This window comes from Eurosta solidaginis, chromosome 5, assembly GCF_040869045.1.
Source record: "Eurosta solidaginis isolate ZX-2024a chromosome 5, ASM4086904v1, whole genome shotgun sequence".
NCBI lineage: Eukaryota > Metazoa > Arthropoda > Insecta > Diptera > Tephritidae > Eurosta > Eurosta solidaginis.
In genome coordinates this window covers 40,133,336-40,153,107 of record NC_090323.1, presented here as the reverse complement: position 1 = coordinate 40,153,107, position 19,772 = coordinate 40,133,336, and the positions used below count along the sequence as shown (strand labels likewise).

Genomic DNA, 19,772 nt, shown 5'->3' with positions numbered 1-19,772 from the left:
AAAGACTCTCCTGAATTAAAAAAAATGTCATAGTACCTCTAAATCGCGGGCCCTCATAAACCCCGGGCCCGGGGGTAATCCCCCATCTCCCGTCTTGTGGGGCCTGGGGATGTGCTATACTTGATATCATTCGCTATAATATTTTTTAGTGATAAGCACGTTGTTTAATTAAACACCAACAAATTACACGCAAGTATATCCCACCTGAAAATATGAGTGCCTGTGCGTATACGTAACATTTTATTATTACGTATAAACATATAAAAAAATTTGCAATAAAATAATATTGCGACTATAAACTGAGATATAACGTATCCTATATTTCAAGTTAGATCAAACTACACACGGGGTGCAAAACAAAGGAACAAGGAGTCCATCGCGGACAAACAATGTGACACGTGGTTTTTATATATAAAGATTATTTTATTTATTTATTAACTAGGGGAAAAGAAGCGCCAATGCCTTCTTTACCAAAGATAAGGAGCACTAGTAAGAACACCTTCGGCTCGTTTTTTTTTTTTGTTTTTGCTGCATACATTCGATAGGAATTACTTAGATTCACTTAAACTTATAGATATTTAACACTATATTATTTTCTTATGACTCGTTAATCTAAGGCATTCATTATTTAATCTGGCAGGGCTCATTTTGTCAAATAGGTTTGCTCTGGTTGCAACGAAATGTTGACATCTGTCGAGAAGATGAATCACAGAGTTTGTTTCCGTGTTACAGAAAGGGGCACTGTGTTACGCCTATACCTTTGAAAATTTGCGCATGTGTAATAATCATGTGCCTATGCGTAGTCGGATGAATGCTTTCAATTTGTTACACCTGACTTCGACAGGGAAAGTATCCGGTTTTCCGTTGGTGTTTATGTTCGCGTAGTGATGTGTTTTTCCAGTTTTCCGATTTTGTGTTTTGTAACTCAACCTGTGCCAGCCTGACGATGTCTGATTTGGAGATTATGTTTTGTACCACGAGTGGCTCTTTAGCTGCTTATTTTACTCTTTAGTCTGCGACTTCAGTTCCAGGAAGGAAATAGGGGACACCCCCCCCCCCCCCCCCGGTCGAGAAATTTTATTTTCCAAATACTTTACAGAACAAAACTGAAATATCTAAAGAAAACAAATATTCAAATGTTCAATACTTAAAGTATTTGAAAAGTAAATTTTTGTATGGAAAATCTTCAAGTCCAAGGTGTGGAAATGAAAATATCAATAGCATCAATATTGCGGGCCATTTTTTTCTCAACGGAATATCATATTTGCATATCAATTTTGCGTATGTGGTTTTCCTTGCGTGAAAAAATGTGCCCCAGAACAATTTTTTTTGCACGGTTTTTCAACAATTTTAAAAATAGAAATTTATTTCACAGAAATAAAAAATGGCGGCCACCGTGGTGTGATGGTAGCGTGCTCCGCCTATCACACCGAAAGGCCTGGGTTCACAAACAGATTAAAGCAACATCAAAATTTTAGATATAAGGTTTTTCAATTAGAAGAAAATTTTTCTAAGCGGGGTCGCCCCCCGGCAGCACTCCGAGTGCATTTCCGCCATGAAAAGCTTTCAGTGGAAACTCATCTCCTTCGCAGATGCCGTTCGGAGTCGGCATAAAACAAGTAGGTCAAGTATGTCAAGTAGGTCCCGTCCCGCCAATTTGTAGCAAAAATTAAAAAAGGAGCACAGCGCAAATTGGAAGAGGATCTCGGCCTAAAGCTCTTCGGAGGTTGTCGCGCCTTACATTTATTTATTTATTTTTTATAAAAAATGTGCTTTTAAAGTTTGAATTGTCGGTAAAAGTCTAGTTGAGGGGTCGACTGCTAATACGCTACCACAAATATCGAGAGAGCTGTCAAAAGACGCGTATTGACCTCGACAACAATAATCCGAAGGCGGAAGATATTTGCAGTTTAAATTGGCTATTTTCATGTGGTTGTTGTAATGTTGTGTACCCACAAAGAAAATTGTAAACATAAGTGTTTTGCGCGGATATAGTTTTGGTCTCCAAACCGGTGTTGGACCCACCCAGGGTAATTTTTTATAAGCGCGGCCGAAGGCCGCTAATGCAGAAAGGTGTTCTACGCAAAAATATTATGGATACCACCCCCTGTTTCGAAGGGACCCGCGGGTAATTTTTCGGTTTTTGTTTAATATCTTTTGAACGAGTTAAAATTTTTCTTTTCCACCTTCGGATTATTAATACTGAGGTCTCTGGATATTTTTGGTAGCGTATTAGCAATCGACCCCTCAACTACACCTTTTCCAGTTTAAGTTCAGAAATTTACAATTCAAGTTCAGACAATTGTAATTCAAGTTCAGAAAATTACAAGTCAAGTTCAGAATTTCCAATTTAAATTCAGAAATTTACAATTCAAATTCAGAAATTTACAATTCAAGTTCAGATTTTCCAATTCAAGTTCAGAAAATTACAATTCAAGTTCATAAATTCCAATTTAAATTCAGAAAACTACAAGTTCAGAAAATTACAATTCAAGTTCAGAAAAATACAATTCAAGTTCAGAAAATTACAATTCAAGTTCAGAAAAATACAATTCAAGTTCAGAAAATTACAATTCAAGTTCAGAAAATAACATTTCAAGTTTAGAAAATACAGTTCGAATTCTGTTCGAATTCAGAAATTTATAAGTTGGGTGTTAATTTCAAAAGTTGTTTTAATTAATTAATTTTATACCTATATGTTACTTCCGGAAGTGTTGATGCTTCGTTGACCATGTTGCCAAAATGGTGGCTTGGGTATAGTGTACCCCGAGTTTTCTTCAAGGTGTGTACATCCCGAACCTTGAAATCAAATGGAGGATAATTCTTTCCAAAAAGTGCATGATGACGCTACGGCCAAGAAAGTACTTCAGTCGAAACTGCAGTTTGGAAGCAGTGGAAGGGTGAGACCTCCACAGAGTTGCGAAGGTGGAGGAAGACTTGACCTTTTATTGTGCTACCAATGGCGGTGAGTTACCGTGAAACAGGGAAAGCTGGCATGATTTGTTACGAAACTGCCAAAATCGCGATTAAGTGCCAATTCATTATGAATGATGATGATGGGATAAGTTGAGATATTTTGACATATGGCGCCAAGATCTATGCAGACAATACCTATACGTTAGTTCCGGGAGTGTGGACGCTCCGTTGACTGTTTAAGTGGTCATATCTTTATCATCGCTGATGCCATACTCAGTGCAGATCAATGGTTGTGACGCTAAGAATATAGGATTGCAATTGCTTCTTATGAGCGAAAGCTTTTTTCTTCGCTATCTCGCAAAATTGATTTAAACGAGTTAAGATGTCCAATGCTTCCTTAACACATAGATACCATCTTACATACCTTTATTTCTATTGGATGAAAAAATATACCCGACAAATTTTCTGAACTTGAATTGAAAATTCTGAACTTGAATTGTAATTTTCTGAACTTGAATTGCAATTTTCTGAATTTAAATTGTAATTTTCTGAACTTGAATTGGAAATTTCTGAATTTAAATTGAAATTTCTGAACTGGAATTGTAATTTTCTGAATTTGGATTGTAAATTTCTGAATTTAAATTGGAATTTCTGAACTTGAATTGTAATTTTCTGAACTTGAATTGAAAATTCTGAACTTGAACTGTAAATTTATGAACTTGAATTGCAATTTTCTGAACTTAAACTGGAAAACGTGTAAACTTTTACCGAACTGTCAAAATCGGTGGAGCCTATCGGCTGATATTCAACTTTAAACGAAAAAGGACAATGTTTGTATGTTTAATGGTATGTTCAATTTTACTTAAGATTTTTTAAGAATTAATGAGCTTAACACCGATAAATGATAATTGTTATTCAATCTTTATTTTAGTTTTATGGCCAGTAAATGTTCTCAGTTTTTCCCAATAAAACCAAAATAATAGAATAACAATTATCATTTATCGGTGTTAAGCTTAATTCTTAATTCTTATAAAATCTTAAGAAAAAGGACAAAGAAAATTCAAATGGCGATAATTAAGGATACAGTATTTTTTGGAAAAATCGGAGAAGCTATCAAATAATATCTTTGTTGCTCAAAAATAAATTATGACGGTTTCGGTGATCACTTTCAGAAAGTTTCACTCTGTGTCTTTAAACATAACATTTGTTTACATTGTTATTATTACGTTGTTTTATTAAAATTATATAAGTATGAAATGTTCACACCCAGTGATGATAAATGTACCAAGTAAATAATACAAAAAGTATTTAAAAACAGAATACATTCATACTTCCGAAAATACTTTGATATCGAAAGCTTACATTTTGGTATTATTAAGCGCTGTACACAGATCAAAAGCAAACATTCAAGAAAAATTTTGCATTTTTCTTGAGCATGAAAATAGCAGTAGGCACAAAATTTTGGCATTTCACGGTGTATGGCAATTTATACATGAATACCGCTTTTATAAAAATAAAACAAATATTATGAACTTTTTTGATACCATTTCCCCCCACAGCCAAGCTCACGATCCGCCACTGTGTAGCCATCAGCCGAAATTGTTACACATACACACGAATATAGCTCAATTACCAAGCAGGAGATACAACTGTTCTAGAAGGCGAAACGTCTAGACCTTAGTAGAAATATGCGGACGAGGGAACAGAGAGTATAAAAGCAGCGCAAGCTGAGGAATGACCAATCAGTTTTGATTTAAACAGGTTGTTGGTTGTGAAGTATAATTGTGAAGTACTACTCCCAAAGTATTCTAAATAAAGACCACTTTGCAATACTGAATATTTGAGTGATTTATTCAACAGTTTAGCGATTCGAACGTTAGCAGAAGGTGCATAAATATCAGAAATCCCCAGAATTCGTTACAATACCAAATGAATTAGCTAAGTTGCGGTTGGCATTTGGAATGGATACAATTTTTTGAAAACCGTAATGTGAACTTACATAGTTTCCATAATTCAAGTTATTTCCAACGTGGTTATTCGTCATCACTCCCTCCGCTTGCCAATCCATAGTCTTTGGCATTTGCATCCTTCTGCAGGTTTTCATAGAACTGACGATGTTCGGGGCCAATAAATTCCATCAATTTCATTAAATCACTGAATTTTGCATCACTAATTGGCCTTCCTAAGGGAAACAGTAATGGAGTCGAAGCCAATTTCAGTGCATCATCGGAAACATTATTCCTATTTATCTCAATTTTTTTCATTACTTTAAAATCGTCGAAAGCAAAAATAGTCATCGGATGCGCACGGTGGTTTTGAATTTTTCTGATTTTTTCATTATTTAGGTATTTTTTGACGTTTATTATCAATTTGTTAAGTTCTTCAGCAGATATAAAATCGCATATTTCCATTTTTGTTACGGTAAATTGCGGATGTGTCTGTTTTGCAATTCTTATAATATCAATCCACTTATCAGGCGTTTCAATACACTGGTACATTTCCGCTATTCGCTCTATTATTAAGAATTGCTTGTCACACATATTGTAATTGTGTCCAGATAAGAAAAATTTTTGCTCAATTAAATCAATGTCACTATTCGCCAAAAAATGTTTGATTAAAAGCGTTATTTTTAGGCTTCGATTGAGACCACCACACGAATTTGAATACAATATAATATGTTTCATATCTCCCAATAAATGCATTCGGAAATGTTTTATAATGCATGATGCGATTTCGTCCGCGCCACGAGACGCCATGTTCTCGGACCAGACGTACATGTAAACTTTATCATGCCCATCAACTTCATTGACTATGCAAAGGTTGTAAGTCCAAAGCTGGCGCTTGTCAAATGCAATGTTGCTTGAAAAGGACGGAGTTTCCAACGCTTTCTGTAAATCAAAAACTATAACCACCGTTTTATCTTCAAGTTTTGCTTTCTTGATATCTTCCAAAAATTCTTTCTGAATTTGTTGTGCAAGTTGATTGTGCAGCTTTTGATCTTCCCAAATACTGTTTCTTTCATTTTCAGTTAAATTCTCCTTTTTTAACATCAGATTAAACTCATTGCAAGTCATACATTTACCTGAACTAGAGTGTTTAAATGTCAAATTAAATTCATTTTTTAATATTCCAGAAAAAAAAGGTCTGGAAACAGGTTTTTGTTCTTCTGGTTGTCTGGAAGATGTTTCTATTTTCCACCTACATGAATATTCGTCGTAAACTTTCTTTAAATTCAATCCCTCCTTAAGGTATTTCTTTTTGGTGGACGACCGCCCAAAACGTGACTCATAAGAGGGGAGCGAGTTTATAAAATTTCTAACAAAATTTACTTTCTCATCGCTTGGCTTCAATCTAGGGCCGCACCCTGGTTTAAAGTAGTTAAAAGGGTCCTCAACCTTTAGCCAATTATAAAAAGTTGCAGGTATGATTTGAAAAAGTTTTAAGAGAAAATTGCGGCATATTTCGTGAGAAATACCGAAGTTATCAGTTAAATGATACTTATAGGAACCATCAATGTTTCTGTGTTTACACCCTGGCATATATTTAATATTTCTCTTTTTGAATGTGTGTTTCTTAGCCGTCGATGATATCATCAAAACTTGTTCTGCGAGGTTTGAATTGTTATATGTTTGGAATAACTCTTCTTGTCGTTGAGGTGTTATCTTGCTGCTACATTGAAATCTGCAGTGACATGAAACTTGCTTAAAGCTTTTTTTATTTGCCCCGTCTATTCTGGAATTTGTTTTTTGCACGTTTTTAAGTTTTTTCTTCACTCGGGGGGGCGTATATGCTTCTTCGTCCGATGAAGCTAAAAATATATTACATATAATGTAATGGATACAAATATTTGTTTTGTTGATTCAATTAAGTCAAATACCTTGAGAATTTGTAGAACTGTTAGTTGTAGTTGATGAAATTTCAGCATCAAGTTCTCCATCATCTGAAAAATTATCCAATCTTTTATCAAACATTTTTGAAATACTTTATCATTATTTTTTAAAAATTGGCGCTTGAATGTCTTAACGACTTTGACCGTCTTCCAACAAAGTGCTTTAGTAATATCTTCTCTACGCGATAACTGACGATCAAATCTTTCTCCAACGGTTTTCTTAAACGCAACAGGGACATTCTTTTTACCCTACTGCGTGAAACTGGACAAAACCATATACACGAAACAGCACTGCTACAACAACAACAACCTATACCCACTTAGCCTAAGCTTAATAAGGGGTAAGACCGTTATTTACTTAAAAGAAAGTTAAACTTACAGCTGAATTCAGTAAGCCGTCTCTGGTTACTATCAGAGACGTTTTAGGGTTAAAATCCGTTTTGAGACAATTTGCCTTCTGTAAGCTGTCTCCCGTTGACAGTCTCAAAAAACCGGTCACTAATTTATGAGCTGGACAAATATAAAAATAAGATAATTTAAAAAAAAAATTTTCAAGTTAAACGGTTTTATTGAAAACAATATTTACACGAAGTAATAATAATAATAAAAGCTAGAAAATAATTACGTAGGTCCTAGGTACTATTCATCACACTCCTCATCAATCTAGGGCGTTGATCAGACAATTAAATAAAAGCGTTGGGTGTGTGAAATTTCTAAAAATGTGAGGCGTAGCATAACCTGATTAAGGTTCAGTTGGTCTTACTTATGACTATCAATAGAAATTTGATGCTGCATTGCTTTTATTTAATTATCTGATCAACGCCCTATATTGATGAGGAGTGTGATGACTAGTACCTAGGACCTACATAATTATAACAAAGTCATATCATCTGATCAAGAGGATAGTAAGTGCCCCTGTGGACACCATTTTTTTATGAAAAAATCAAAATAAAATAAAAATTATGCGAGTGCAGTGAGAATTTTAAAATCTTTTTAAATGTCATTATCCTCTCACCGGTTTTATCTTGTAATATTTGTATCATGTGTATAAATATGAAGTGTCATTGGAAAGCAATACAATCAACACACAAGCACAATGGACTATGTATGTATGTGCACTTACGATCTGAGTGTCATTCTCTGGGCTATAGAGCGTGTTACTGTGTTATGAGCATTTACCAGTTTGAGCGGCATTGCACAGTCAGCTTTGTGCCATCGAGTGTGCCACTGTGATATAAATTAATCGATAAGTGTGCGTGTGCGTGCCGCACATTACTGAGTGTTAACACAATAACACAGCACAGTGCTGTGTTACTCAGCCTTACACTCTTGGTACGTAAACAAATCAATCATCATTTACACACACATGTACATACAAGACAGCAGAGAAATACTCACCAGCAGAAGTAGTACTCACAAATACACACGCATATGGCTATGCGAGAGACTATAAACTACAAATATACATGTACATATATGGCTTGTAACCAAGCATGAAGTTCGCGAAGTAACTAGACCTTAGGAGAAATGGGTGGACGAGGCAACAGGAAAAAATTGAAATTTAGGTACATTCGATTATTGAAAACAAAAACAGTCGCCGTTTGTAAACTTACAATTTTTCTCTAATATCAATTACAAAAACAAAAACGTGAAAACAGCAATATATCGGCACTCTGATGTTTGGTAATGTACCTAGCCTTTTGTAGCAATATAGGACTATTACATATATGAGTATAAGTGTTATTGTCAAGTACTCTCAAAGTAGTCCAATAAAGACCATTTTGCATTACTGAATATTGGAGTTATTTATTCGACAATTTAGCGATTCGAACGCTTGCAGAAAGCGGAAATTCCCAAAAATTCGTTACAATACCAAAAAATCTTATTGAAGCAATAAAGAGGTCGGTCCTAGTTCACTCCCCGGAAAAAAGTTTCCTTCATATTAACTTTGGCGAAAACCTATCAAACTACAAAATTTCAAGCAAATCGTACAGTAAATAAATTTAATATGGGTCGGTACCTAGTCTACTTCCCTTATTATTAACCTAGATAGATAATTAATTGAGGATTGCACTGCTACCATTAGTCTATTGTGACCTCAGCTCCTTCACAGCACCTCATCCAAGCCGACATCTCTGATGAACCCTAGCAGTTCGCCTGGCTTGAAGGATTTAATGTGAGAATGCTCTGGTCATGGTGAGCCCATAAACTTAGCCCTGTGTCTTGAGATTGCGTCACAATCCAGGAGGATATGATCCGCTGTCTCCGCTGATCGATCACAAAATCGGCATGTGTGGTTCGATAGTATGCCCAGCTTCTGAATGTGGCTGTTCAGTCTACAGTGTCCTGTAAGAATAGCTTAGGCTATCTTTCGAGAAGCCTATTAATGGCCTATATAGAGTTATGCTGTAACCCCCTAATAGTAACTTAGATTGTCTCAGGCCTGGCAGATAGTGCCAGTATTCTTCCCTGTTTTTCCTCTCTTCTACTAATAGATGCCCCCTGATTTCTTGCGAGCATACTGGCAGGAGCGGCTCGGGACCAATGAGTCGTGTCGTTGTTGCCTCTCTCTCCTCATTACCCTCAACTCCCCTGTGGCCAGGAGCCCAGGCCAACAGTAGTTCGTTGTGTGCTCTTAGTTTATTTAGCTTTTCAACACACTCAAGGACCAAACGCCTAGATCGCCTTGAGGGCAGCCTGACTGTCACTGAGCAAGGCGATTGTTTCATTGGAGTATTCGCGCTGAAGGTTTAGATCAGCGCACTGGCTTATTATGGCGAATACTTCCGCTTGAAAAATGCTCGGGTATGCTCCCAGGGGTATTGATACCTTGGATGTGGGTCCAACGACTCCAGATCCAATCACCTCTGGCGTCTTCGAGCCATCGGTGTACCATACTGTTTTATGTAGCTGCTGAATGCTCTCAATTCTGCTTTCCTTCCATGTATCTTGTCTCCCAATTCTACTTTATACCTTTTCTCAAAAGCTATCTGCCTGAGGATATCTCTCGGGAGTTGAGAGATTGGGATCTTCGCTCTCAGTTCCTCCATGCTTCGGGACAATATGACTTTACCTTTGCCCGAACCCTCCTTGGCGATATTCAGAGGGTTCGCTTGGCTGACTGCTCTATCAATATATGCAGCGGGGTTAGATCGAGGATAGCTTCCAGCGCTGTTGTAGAGCATGTGCTTATGCTCCCGTGATGCACACACATGCCAGTCGCTGAAGTTTCGACAGTGCTTGCCTCGTCGTCGCACCAGTTGTTCTCGATGCCCAGGCTATCGATCCATATGTTATCATAGGTTTTACTATCATGGTATACATCCATCCTAGTACATGTGGGCTGCAGCCCCATGATTTGCCTGCTAGACGCGTGCATACCATGATGGACTTCATGACCCTACTTTTCATGGAGTCGAAGTGCTGTTTCCAGAGCAGCTTGGTGTCAAAGATGACCCCCAAGTAATTCACAGCGGTTCCATATTCTAGTGCTACGCCATCTATTGTTATTGCTTCTAGGGATAGTAGACCCTTCCTCTGGTGAAGGGGATGATGTTCGTCTTAGATGGGTTGATGTTAAGCCCTACACTGGCGCACCATCCCCTTGTAATGATCAATGCTCTCTGTATTATGTCACAGAGCGTACACTCGAATTTACCCCTTGCAATTATGACGATGTAATCAGCATATCATTGGCATCCTATACCATTGTTTGATAGCTTTTACAGGAGTTCATCCACTACTAGGCTCCACATAAGGGGCGACAGGACACCTCCTTGTGGTACTAACCTTAACGGCGCTGTTGCAAAAGGGAAAGCGCAATACACTGTTTCCTCTGCTGCGAACGCCCTCTGTATTTCAGATGATAATTGGTACAGAGCTGTGTCCGTGGACCTACCCGCTCTGTAGGCGTGCTGGCTATGAATGATGTAGGGACCAGCTTTTGAGGGATTTCGACCTGATTTCTTGGTCTATTACTTTTCCATTGCCTTCAAGACAAAGGAGGTTAGACTTATTGGTCTGAAGGACTTTGCTTGTGAGTAGTCCTTTTTACCTCCTTTTGGTATGAAAAGCACCTTTGCTCTTCTCCAAACCATGGGTATCTATCCCAGTGCCAGGCTATCTCTCATGATCCTGGCGAGATGTGGGATAATCTGTGTCCCTTGCTGCATTAGCGCCAGGTAGATGTTATCCATCCCCGGAGATCTCACTGCTCATCTGACTCTGGCCTAAAAGAAGAGAGAGTTGGCTAATTGCCAGTGTGATGGGGTTGGTGTCACTCTGGGGATACAGGTTCCAGTACTTGCGGAGAGGCATCAGGAAAATGCGCTTGCAGCAGGGCCCTTGCTCGCTCCTCCACCGTTCCGGTATGGGTACCGTCTGGGAGCTTAATTGCTAGTTTAATCTCTCTCTGCTCTTTGGCTAGGGCCTTGTGGAGCCTTGCCGCTGCAGGTGAGCTGGAAATTCGCTCACATATATTCCTAAAACTTTCCCCTTTTGCTTTTTAATCTCTTTATTGTACTGTGTTAGATTTTGTGTGTATTCCTCCCAGTTGCCGGTTCTCCTTGCCACGTTAAAGAGTTTCCTAATTTTTCTCCTTAGTAATGTCAGGTTATGCGACAACCCGTCTTCTTACCCTTAACCAAGGAGACTCGGCAACTGGAGTTGTAGGCATCTACTAAGCGAAAAGCTACCTACGTACCGAGTTTCAAGTAAGTCCATTTCTCGGAAAAAACTTCCTTAATATTAGCCTACGCTAAAAGCTGTACCAAATACAAGCAAAACGCTCAATCATTTTTTTGGAAAAGGTCCCAGAAAAAATGTCTCTAAATATTAAAGTAAAAAAAAAGTTACCTGTGAACCAAATTACCAAACAAATAAGCCTTCGCCATTCAAACTAAAAAATACACAATTCGAGCTTCGCAAAGTATTTTATTTTTTTTTTTTTGTGTTTGGTACCTTTCATCTGAATGTCGAATAATACTGCACAAATGAATTATGCTGATGTACACTATGATCCTAATAATATAGTAATTGAGGGCAGCTAATTATTATTATTTTATTTTTTTATTTACTAGTAAGAACACCTTCGGCGCTTTTCTTTTTTTGTTGCATACATTCGATAGGAATTACTTAGATTCACTTAAACTTATAGATAATTAACACTATATTAATTTCTTAAGACTCGTTAATCTTGGAATTCATTAATTAATCTGGTAGGTCTTATTTTGTCGAATAGGTTTGCTCTGGTTGCAGAGAAATGTTGACATCTGTCGAGAAGATGGATCACAGAGTTTGTTTCCCTGTTACATAATGGGGCACTGTGTTACGTCCATATCTACCTCATGTGTAATAATCGTGTGTCCTATGCGTAGTCGGATGAATGCTTTCAATTTGTTACAGCTGACTTTGAAAGGGAAAGTAGCCGGTCTTTATGTTTGCGTAATGATGTGTGAAGTTTTTCCAGTTTTCCGATTTTGTGTTTTGCAACACGACCTATGCCAGCCTGACGATGTCTCATTTTGAGATTATGTTTTGTACCATTAGTGGCTCTTTAGCTGCTAATTTTACTCTTGGTGTGCGACTTCATTTCCAGGTATTGATACGTGGCTTGGGACCCACATAATCTTTATGAGGTTATTTCCTTCTAAAAGTGTTTTACGTATTGATAATACCAAATAAATTAGCTAAGTTGCGATTGGCATTTGGAATGGATACAATTTTCTGAAAACTGTAATGTGAACTTGCAGTTTCCATAATTCAAGTTATTTCCAACGAGTTTATTCGTCATCACTCCCTTCGCTTGCCAATTCATAATCTTTGGCATTTGCATCCTTTTCCAGGTTTTCATAGAACTGACGATGTTCGGGGCCAATAAATTCCATACATTTCATTAAATCACTGAATTTTGCATCAGTAATTGGTCTTCCGAAGGGAAACAGTAATGGAGTCGAAGCCAATTTCAGTGCATCATCGGAAACATTATTCCTACTAATCTCAATTTTTTTCATTAATTTAATTTCGTCATCGGACGCGCACGGTGGTTTTGGATTTTTCTGATTTTTTCATTATTTATACTAGGTTCAAACACACACCAAATTGGCAATTTATACTATTTGGGCAATTTATTACGCAATTTGTCATATAATAAATTGTAATAATAAATTGCCCATTTAAAAAAAATTGCGTAATAAATTGTTTCAAACTGCAAATGCAACATTGTAAAGTGTGTTTATTGAGTATATTTTAACGTCAGTTACGCATGGCTGAACTATATGGTTGGCTCATCTCATCAGCTGATTTTATGTCCTTCATTTCACTGGAGTAGGGATTGTCAAAAGAAGATGGCAAACTCAAAATGAAACCAAAACATTGAACACATTTTCTTACAACACACAAAAATTTCAAAGTTTTATGTTTTCATTCAATTTCATTCGCCCAATAATGTGCGTGTTCATTTTGACAGTCTGAACAAAGGTATGTTCTTGCTGTAGAGATGAGCCATCCAGCTATCAAATTACTATTGTGTAAGCTAAATCGAGTTGTATGAACAGCACTCAATTCAAATCGAAATTTCCTCAATTTATTTTTCTGTTTGAACATAGTATTAGGTCTTTTTTGACGTTTATTATCAATTTGTTTAGTTCTTCGGCAGATATAAAATCGTTCATTTCCATTTTTGTTACGGTAAATTGCGGATGTGCCTGTTTTGCATTTTGTTGCGGCGCCCGTATAACAATACGCCGGCGTTAGTGTCATCGCAAACCGGCTGTGCCTTTCACTTACTTCTATTCCCATTCATTCGCTGTCAAGTTACTGCGCTCTCACACGATATTTATATTTACATTCAATAGCGGCAAAACAGCGAGTTCCGCTAATTTCTATATATTTTGTTATATTAAATTCATTTTAAAGGAATAGTTCCGCTAGTTGCCTTTTTCGATATATAAGTCAAGTAAACTTAAAATTGTATGCTTTTAAGCGTTCGGGTGTTAAGCTAAACACAAGTGTAAGTTTATCATTAAATTAAATGTGAGCCTTGTATATAAATAATCGCTGAATAAATTTGCAGATTTTAGTGTGTTTGTATCATCACTGAAAATACGTTTACTTATTTCACACCTGGCGCTACAAAACTAAAATACTTTGGCTTAGGCAATATATTGAGCAATTTCGGCAAAGTTTGGATTAAAAGCCTACAGAATTTTGCAATTGTCACGGTTCAGCTACAATATAATTCGTGTAAGCGGAGCTCCTGCGGTACCATAACCTCAACTTTAATTTGGGCTAAAAATGTCGGACGAAGAACAATTGGCGGCTGCTAAAGCAACAGAACTACCTAGCGCAACCTTGCAAAATGGCAATACCGCTGCTTCTACCACATTGGCTGCGTCAACAGGTATAAACGCCTCGACCGGCGCCCCAGCATCAGCAACTGGCAGCGCTCCCCCAGAGGCACACATATCAACAGAGGCACATGTTTCAACGGTAGATAACTTACAGCCAGGTTCTTCCCAGCAGGTCACCGCTTCAACGCCGCGAGTTTCTACAGGTAACACTATTCCAAGTTTTATGCCAAATCAGAATTTAAACCCTGATATGTCACCACTTCGCACACGCTCTGGTATCTTACGTCTGGCGCCACCCCAAAAACGACCGAGAATTCCTCGTGCCGTAAGTAATAATGCTAATAAGGAAAGAGGTCCGCAAGTGACTTGGGCACCCCCGGCACCCACCACGGATAATAGGGCGCAAAATCTTAGTGCGCAGTTTTCTACTCTTGACATAGAGAACAATATTGTTAGTAGCGCCTCACGCAGCACACACCCTCCTCATCCACCTCGTTTAGATTCGGAGCCAACTTCCAACCAGCTACGCAAAATTACTCTGTAGCTCATTCTCAGGTTAGTGACAGCCGTGATACGGCACAACACGCCAACTTATTTGCGACAATGGGTACGCAAATAAATCCTACAACTTTCGGCAATCACATACTGCAAAATAATGTCGCCGCTTTGAATACTACGTTTTCCAATGTATCTGTTCCAAATCTAATGCCGTCTGCTGCAATAACTCAGGGTCATCTTCCGCACCATTTCACTTCTACGCGCGTACCAAACCCATTACCCAATAATAATTTTGGCAGTTATACAGCGCCAACAACTTCATTTAATGTGACCAATACAACTTTTCCCTTTTCACGAAACTCATTAGAAGACATAAATTTATCTACATCGCAGGTAGCTGCACGTCAGGTAATGTCCAAGGACCTGCCAACCTTTTCTGGCAACCCCGAAGAGTGGCCGCTCTTCATAACTAATTTTGAGCAGTCGACGATAAGGTGTGGCTTCACAGACCAAGAAAATTTAATTCGGTTGCAAAAATGTTTAAAGGGTCAAGCTTTGCACGCCGTAAGGGGAAAGTTAATGATGCCTAGTACTATATCCTTCGCCATAGAAACACTACGCATGTTGTATGGGCGTCCGGACGTTATCCACCAGACTCTTCAAAAGAAATTAAGACAGCAACCCGTTGTCAAAACTAAAAATCTGAATACCTTAGTTAACTTTGCCCTGGCCGTGCAAAATTATCGAGCTACAATGCAAGCCATTGGTCTAGAGGATTACCTGAACGATCCTATGCTCCTGAATGATTTGATAAGCAGACTTCCATGCGACCTTAGGTTGGATTGGGGTAAACACCGTATGTCTCACGCGCGAGTTGATATAGCACTATTTGACGAATGGATGTTCAATCTTGCCACCTGCGCTAGCCAAGTTACACCTATCGAGCATAGTAATGCGTCACTTTATGCTAGTGAGGAAAGAAAAGGACGTCGTAAAACATTTAGAGAGAGAGTTATGCTTCATGACTTGAGACGCTCCGAAGTAGAAAACTGTCCTAGGTGTTCAAAGACACATACCCTATCGGATTGCGGGGAATTTAAAGCGATGAGTATAGACATGAGGTGGAAATTTATTAAGGACAACAAACTATGTATAAGATGTTTCAAACGGCATTTCGTACGGCGCTGTAATTCTAAAAGGAAGTGTACTGTTGATGGCTGCAAAATGCCGCATAACATACGCCTTCACTCACCTCATGGCAACATTAGACCCCTACAAGTTTCTGAGCCCAAGGATAACCTTTCTCGTAATCAAACAGTCTTGTTTCATGCCAAGGAAAAAAAAATGCGCCATATTCCGCTATATAGCAGTTACACTTCAAGGTAAACTAGGTTCAATAGATACGTATGCCTTTATTGACGAAGGGTCAGCATGTACTCTCATCGAAGACGAGTTGGCATCACAACTCGGCCTTGACGGACCTAAGGAAGAACTCTGCCTTCAATGGACCGGCGAGGTTACTCAAAACGAAGCTAACTCAAAGTACGTTGCGCTGCATATTTCTCCTCGAAGTCCAAGCTCAAGAAAGTTCCTTATAAAGGGGGTCCGCACAGTAACTAGTCTTAATCTACCTATTCAAACACTCGAGGGCAGCGCTATAACGCGTAGAAATCATTTGAAGGATTTGCCAATGGAGCCATATATTGGAGCGCAAGCTCGCATTCTTATCAGTCTCGATAACATTAAGCTTGGTGTACCAATACAAATTCGCGAGCAGGATGGAGACGACTTAATAGCAGCGGAGTGTAAGCTAGGGTGGTCCGTTTATGGGCGTAACTATGTAGGCGGAACTTTTCACCAACGCGTAATGCATGTTTGTACATGCAGTTCTGATAGCAGTATTGAGGAGCTAGTTAAGTCACACTATGCCGTCGAATCAATTGGTATAAAAGAAGTACCCACTTTACTTGGTTTGCGACTTTCAAAATTTATTTCTGACGAGCTGTCAATTTGCTGTCAAAGTTGCTGCTTTGTTGCGTCTAAGACCCGAGTGGCACCGCTTAAGCCCTTATCTAATCCAAGACTGGAACTAATGGGCGCAATGCTTGGTTTGCGACTTTCAAAATGTATTTCTGAAGAGCTGTCAATTTTCATCGAAAAACGAGTATTCTGGACGGATTCAAAAAATGTTTTGTGCTGGATTAAATCAGATGCGAGAAAGTTTCATCAGTTTGTGGCGGTGCGCGTTGGCGAGATATTGGAAAATTCCAGAGTAGACGAATGGAGATGGGTACCGTCGGGGAATAACGTTGCCGACGAAGGTACAAAAATGAAACATGACGTAGAATTCAATGGAGCTGCGCGTTGGTATATCGGACCGTCGTTTTTGTATCAAGCAGAAAAGAACTGGTCACCCACTGATGTTAACCATAATCATGATAACGATAAAGAACTGATCTGCCATGTAGGTTTAAAAACGGCCGTGAGATCATCATGGTCACTGATTAGTGTGGATCCGCAACGGTTTAGCAAAAGGGAAAAAATGCGGAATGCACAAAGTTACGTGTTTATGTTTCTTCAGAAAGTCACAAAGCGAACAAATTTATCAAAAATCGCCACATTGCCTAAAATAAATAACATTGCCGGTGTTGAATGCTTCATAATTCGTTGCTGTCAAGAGGAAGTGTTCGCTGAGGAAATACACCTTCTCAGAAAAGGGAAAGCAGTTCCAAAAAATAGTGCGATTTTTAAAGACTCTCCATATTTGGACGAAGATGGTCTCCTAAGAGTAAAAAGAAGAATAGACGCCGTTCAACACGTACCTTGGGACGCTCGCAGACCTATCATATTGCCACGTCTCCACCGTGTTTCATATCTCATAACAGAATTTTACCACCGAAAGTTTCATCATCACCACAACGAAGTTGTGGTTAATGAAATGAGACAGCGGTATTGCGTGCAGGGCTTGAGAGCTTTGGTCAGAAAAACGGCAAAGAATTATCAACTATGCCGAAACCGCAAAGCTCTACCAGCTTTCCCGGAAATGGGAAATATTCCACCAGAGATTTGCAGCGTACGCAAGGCCATTTGCAAATACTGGTGTAGACTTTTTTGGGCCCATGGAAATAGTGATTGGCAGGCGACGAGAGAAACGCTGGGGGGTTGTGTTTACCTGTTTGACTATCAGAGCAGTGCATATTGAGGTTTGCAACTCGTTGTCCACAGATTCGTTCCTGCTCGTGTTGAAACTGGCTCGCCGTGGTGTACCAAAGTGCATATGGTCGGACAATGGAACTAATTTTCGCGGAGCCAGCCGTATACTGCAAATGGAACGGATGATATCCGGAGAGCTGGAGAGGCATCATCCTGAAATAAAATGGCACTTCATTCCGCCTATAACCCCTCATATGGGCGGTGCCTGGGAGCGCATGGTCCGATCATTCAAATCCATTTTGATGGACATTCTCCCAAAAATGGATATTCGAGAAGAGGTGCTCAGGGCAGCTTTGGCCGACGTCGAGTATACTTTGAATTCTCGTCCATTAACCTACATACCTTTGGATTACCCCGAAATGGAGGCACTAACTCCAAATCATTCTCTTGGGCAATTCTAGCGGCATACGAGAAAAGGACGAGCATAGCCCGTTGTTAAAAGATTTGGGTAAACATTTTAGAATATCCAGTCAAATTTCAGATCAGTTTTGGAAGAGATGGATCCGTGAGTATCTACCCTGCCTTACCAGACGAACTAAGTGGTTCCAAAAGACACCACAACCTATTGCAGTGGGCGATGTGGTTATAATCGCAGATGACAACTTAAAGAGGAATACTTGGCCGAAAGGGGTGGTAATCGATGTTCACGCTTCCAAAAACGGGCAAGTACGAAGCGCTGTAGTGAAAACCGAGGCAGGGCTGCTCACTCGACCTGCTGTAAAACTCGCAAGATTGGACGTGAAGGGTAAACCTTGCACAGAGAACTGCTCAAAGTTTACGGAGGAGGGGATGTTGCGGCGCCCGTAAAACAATACGCCGGCGTTAGTGTCATCGCAAACCGGCTGTGCCTTTCGCTTACTTCTATTCCCATTCATTCGCTGTCAAGTTACTGCGCTCTCACCCGATATTTATATTTACGTTCAATAGCGGCAAAACAGCGAGTTCCGCTAATTTCTATATATTTTGTTATATTAAATTCAGTTTAAAGGAATAGTTCCGCTAGTTGCCTTTTTCGATATATAAGTCAAGTAAACTTAAAATTGTATGATTTTAAGCGTTCGGGTGTTAAGCTAAACACAAGTGTAAGTTTATTCATTAAATTAAATGTGAGCCTTGTATATAAATAATCGCTGAATAAATTTGCAGATTTTAGTGTGTTTGTATCATCACTGAAAATACGTTTACTTATTTCACACCTGGCGCTATACATTTCTTATAATATCAATCCACTTATCAGGCGTTTCAATACACTGGTCCATTTCAGATATTCGCTCTTTTATTTTGAATTGTTTGTCACACATATTGTGATTGTGTCCAGATAAGAAAAATTTTTGCTCAATTAAATCAATGTCACTATTCGCCAAAAATTTTTGATTAAAAGCGTTATTTTTAGGCTTCGATTGAGACCACCACACAAATTGGATTATAATATACATATGTTTCACATCTCTCGATAAATGCATTCGGAAATGTTTTACAAGGCATGATGCGATTTCTTCGGCGCCACGAGGCGCTATGTTCTCGAACCAGACGTACATGTAAACTTTATCATGCCCATCAGCTTCATTGAATATGCAAAGGTTGTAAGTCTAAACCTGGCGCTTGTCAAATGCAATGTTGCTGGAAAACGACGGAGTTTTCTAACGCTTTCTGTAAATCAAAAACTAAAACCACCGTTTTATCTTCAAGTTTTGCTTTCTCGATATCTTCCGGAAATTCTTTCTGAATTTGTTGTGCAAGTTGATTGTGCAGCTTTCGATCTTCCTCAATACTGTTTCTTTCATTTTCAATTAAATTCTCCTTTTTAACATTAGATTAAACTTATTGCAAGTCATACATCTACCTGAACTAGAGTCTTTAAACGTCAAATTGAATTCATTTTTTAATATTCCAAAAAAAAATTTCTG

At 38.7% G+C, this 19,772-nt stretch overlaps 1 protein-coding gene across 3 annotated transcripts in view; it reads right to left on the bottom strand.

Moving 5' to 3' along the window:
• Nucleotides 1-479: 479 nt before the first annotated feature.
• Nucleotides 480-19,772, bottom strand: part of LOC137253368 (uncharacterized) — a 67,284-nt gene continuing 47,991 nt past the window's right edge. For 2 of the 3 annotated variants that reach the window (XM_067790145.1, XM_067790147.1), the window contains 2 exons: nucleotides 6,794-6,856; nucleotides 4,120-6,724 (listed from right to left, as the gene is read on the bottom strand). In XM_067790145.1, the coding sequence (XP_067646246.1) occupies nucleotides 4,950-6,724; nucleotides 6,794-6,856 (1,838 nt within the window). In that variant the 3' untranslated portion in view covers nucleotides 4,120-4,949. Of the gene's footprint in view, nucleotides 1,116-4,119; nucleotides 6,725-6,793; nucleotides 6,857-19,772 lie in introns of those variants that run through there. The other variant, XM_067790146.1, reaches the window with a different exon arrangement.